The sequence below is a fragment of the Echinops telfairi genome, unplaced genomic scaffold (genome assembly GCF_000313985.2).
Source record: "Echinops telfairi isolate 266 unplaced genomic scaffold, ASM31398v2 ScPeMD7_21;HRSCAF=78, whole genome shotgun sequence".
NCBI lineage: Eukaryota > Metazoa > Chordata > Mammalia > Afrosoricida > Tenrecidae > Echinops > Echinops telfairi.
In genome coordinates, this window is record NW_022103918.1 from 14807547 (window position 1) to 14811379 (window position 3833).

The window sequence follows — 3833 nt, forward strand, 5'->3', positions numbered from 1 at the left end:
TAACGTCGGCCATCTCCAACCTTTTTCCTGCGCATCCTGTAATAATTGAGCCCTCTCTGGCCAGTTAGAGCAGCTGACTCATAAATATCGCTTAAGCAGAAAAGATAGAAGGACCGGGATGGTGCTGGCTCTCTACAATAGGCAAAAGCAGGAAGTAGGGCATGGTTAGGCCTCCCTGGTTAGTGTCTGGGCTCTGTTAACCAGCTGCTTCCTTCTTTGGGGTAACAAGTGTGACCTTGACTATTTTAGAACTGATGAGAATAGCCACCCAGGAAAGTGGGGGTGGGGAACTTAACTGAAACTAAATTTTATCTTTGGATACAAATTCCACAGGAGAGACTGCGTTAGTCAGGCATTTACTTCAGTTAAGAAAATCTGCATAAATCTGGGGGAAATGTAGTATTTCAAAAGTTGGTAAGTCTCTTAATTACTTGTCTTCCAGCTATGAAGCATCTCCTTAATCACTTGTCTTCTGCTATATTCTTTTATAATATACTTTGTAGGTTTTGTACATTAAGTAGCTTTCACTTGCAAGTTAGAATTATGACTATTGTCTTGCAGCACTTTAAATAGTTCCAAGAGTAGATGGAACCTGTGGTATATTTATTTGTGGATTGTGTGTCTGTTTTTTTAAGATGTATTCGTTCCTTTCTTGCACTTCCCCGTGTCTCCTATGGCTCTCTTGTGCAGGAAAGCAGACTCCATGTTAAGGACTTGAGTGTCTTAGGGGTTTCTTTGGGCTGGAGGTCCTCTTCCTTTGGGTCTCAGGAGTCGATGAGGGGCTTGCCAGCTCCGTGGAATCCCCAGTGGCCAGGGAGGGTGGGAAGGGGGTTCGTCCTTGTCCGTGGCATACAAGTGTTGGTGTGTGGCCTGACGTGTCGGTTTTCCTTGGCTCTTGCAGGGGTTGTGGGCGGCGTGATGGGGGCAGTGTCTGCCTCCTGGGTGCTCACTTTGCTCAAAGGGGCTGTGGCTTTCGGAGCCAAGTTGAACTCTCCTTCCAGTGGACTTCCCTGAGGAAGAGTATGATTTCTAACAGCTTTACACACCTACCACTCTTGTAGTACTTCTAGCTTACAGCTTAGGGATCTACCACTGTGCAAGTTGTTACTCAGAATGGAGGATGACTATTGTGGGCCTGTAGCTTACTACCTTGTTATGTGTTAATTTGAAAGTAATATGGTTGGTATTCCACACTTCTGTGAACCAGAGCAAATTACTTATTAGCAGTGTTGCTTCACTTTTCAAAGACTGTTACATAATCATTTACATCATAAATCTGAATTACATTAATCTCAAAAAATAGTGTTCTTTAGAATAACATGATGGCCGTATTGTAACAAAACACAAGTAGTAGCAAATAGAAAATTATTATTATTCTATATGGGAATAAGAAATAAAGATTACAACAAAATAATTTCCGAAAATCTGATGTCATGACTAAAAATAACTTACTATACATGCATTAAATAATACTGTGATTTTATTACAGTAGTCTTCTCTGACATCTCCACAGACACATAACAAATATGCATTTACCCCTCACTCTCATTATTTTCAGTCTCAAAAACTCAAAATGTTGATGAATTAAGATTAGGGAATTAGTAGCTATAAGAAATGAATTTTCTCTCTCTCTGGGGACAGTGATACTTTAAAGGTTGATAAAGCGTAAATTATGTGATGGACCTTGACCCCCCAGTGCGAGCGTCATAGAGGATACAGCCCTGCAGCGGTGGGCCAGGTGGATGCCAGTGCTGAACAAGGAAAAGAAGTGCAAATTCAAATCGCTTACCGAGGGCCAGCCAACTCTGTACATTTTTCCCTACTACCCTCACTACCAAAATCATTTGAAAAAACAAAACCAGAAACACCTTTGGGTTTTTTTATGCTATTTTTCATAATTCAGGATTTGTTTTTCTTTCAGAAAACTGAAGAGTGGGAGAAAAGTAAGACTGAAGCAGACATGGAGGAGTACATATGGGAAAACAGCCCCTCAGAAAGAAATGTCCTGGAAACTCTAATCCAAATCAAAGCTGCCGAGAGGAGCACGGAGGTGAACAAAGAAGCGCTCCTTGGGAGTCAAGAAGTTGAAGATTACAAAAAGGCTGTTGTCAGTCTCAAGAATGAGGGGGAATCTGAAAATGCCATTTCTCAGTACAAGGAATCAGTGAAGAGACTATTGAATTTGGCCTGAAGTTCAAAAAAAAAATCATGGTTTATTAATATTATTTGCATATCAGTAACTAATTTGATATAAAATAAAAATGTTTTAAAAAACTTTAACATCAAAGTTAGCTTTTTCATACTAAGGTGTGCAATAGCAGTGATTATTCAGAGATGCCCTTATTTATACACTTGGGCATTTAGACTAATCAGAAGGTCTGATTTCTTGTGGTTCAAAGTGTTTTACTTCATATATATATATATATATGATTATTATTTTGTTACCTGCTGTGATCTTTAGAAATGATCCCTAATTGGCTACGTTGACTAATCCTGTGTAGAAACTCCACCCAGAGCCCTGCAGTTGCGCTTTCTTCATTCCTCCTCTCTGCTGTCTCGTGCTCTCCTTGCTTCCCGGTGTGGTGCTGGGCCGCAGGAGGTGCTTTCCCGCTGAGCGTGCCCCTCCACCCCTCTGTCTTGGAGTCACTTTCTGTTGACTAGACTCTTGTTAAGGATAGATTAAAGTTGGGGAAAAGGAGAACTGCCTTAAAAATACTCCATTTACATGTTCTGCTAATTGAAGCTTTTATATTTAATTATAGAATGTTTGTTATTTGCCTAACAATTAGAGAACCTACATGAAAACCTAATGAAATTTCAAAATGGTTGCCTGGGAGGTGCTGTAAAATGAAGTTCTGGTTTGGTGTTAGTCGGGCCAAGGGTCTGTGGGTTCTAAAGTACACCAGTCTGGCTCTGGGGACTGCAGAGGGAGAACGGGGCGGGGCTGGAGTCCATGGGCAGGAATAACAAATGGGAAGAAGAGCAAGTGAAAAGCAGAGTAGATAAAAACAAGTTCGGTTCAGGTGGAGTGTCCAAGATCTCTGTCTGCAATGGCCGAAAGGTCCATGTAGCTGAGAGACTGAGGACTGGAGAGAGACCGGGCTGCTGGTGGAGACCAATGACGCTATCGTTACTGTTGGTTGATCCTGACTTGTGGTAGCCTATTACCCTCCCTAATAACCCCTCTTAATCGTATCATCCCTCGTTCCATGTGGCCATTCGAATAAATTGTGATGCGGCACAGGAATTGAGTGCTGTGATTGGTGTCAAAAAAGGGTCAAGAAGGATGAAGGATGTTGTCTCCACGGCCAGGAAGCTAGCGCCCTTTTTCTCTGCCCCACAGTTCCATAGTCTTGAGCCAGATAAGGGGAAAGATCGGGCAATCCAAGTGCAGCTGCTCTGAGTCTCCATGGCACAGTCTGGTGCGCTTCCCACAGAGATCTTGGACGTGCTCTTCCAAGTGACTTACTACGTCTCAGCTGGCTCTTATACACAGGAAAGGCTTTGATGGAGGTGTGGCTTGTCTCTTAGCTGACCATACCCTCTAGGAAGAGGAAGGATGCTGTGGTATTCCCACTCTGCTAACACAGTCTTAAAGATGCCCCCCAGGAAACAGGGTGTGGTGTGGTTCACACCCTCTACAAACACTTAAACCCCAACCATGGAGAGTCAATTCCAACTCTGAGTCAGAACAACTGCCCTTGCGAGTTTCTGAGACCAGCTTTGCAGGGGTTTTTCTCCCAAGGAGCAGCTGGTGGTTTCAAACTTTCAGATCTCAGGGGAGAGGGATGCCTCGGTCCTTGGCTCCATGCGAGAAAATTCACGCCGAAGCC

At 43.1% G+C, this 3833-nt stretch overlaps 1 protein-coding gene across 1 annotated transcript in view; it reads left to right on the forward strand.

Annotated features, from left to right (window-relative positions):
- The window catches only part of MRPS35 (mitochondrial ribosomal protein S35), a 39382-nt gene extending 37187 nt beyond the window's left edge, over positions 1–2195 (forward strand). The window contains 1 exon segment of the mRNA XM_013003971.2: positions 1922–2195. Coding sequence (XP_012859425.1) covers positions 1922–2191 — 270 coding nt within the window. The 3' untranslated portion in view covers positions 2192–2195.
- The last annotated feature ends 1638 nt before the right edge of the window (positions 2196–3833 follow it).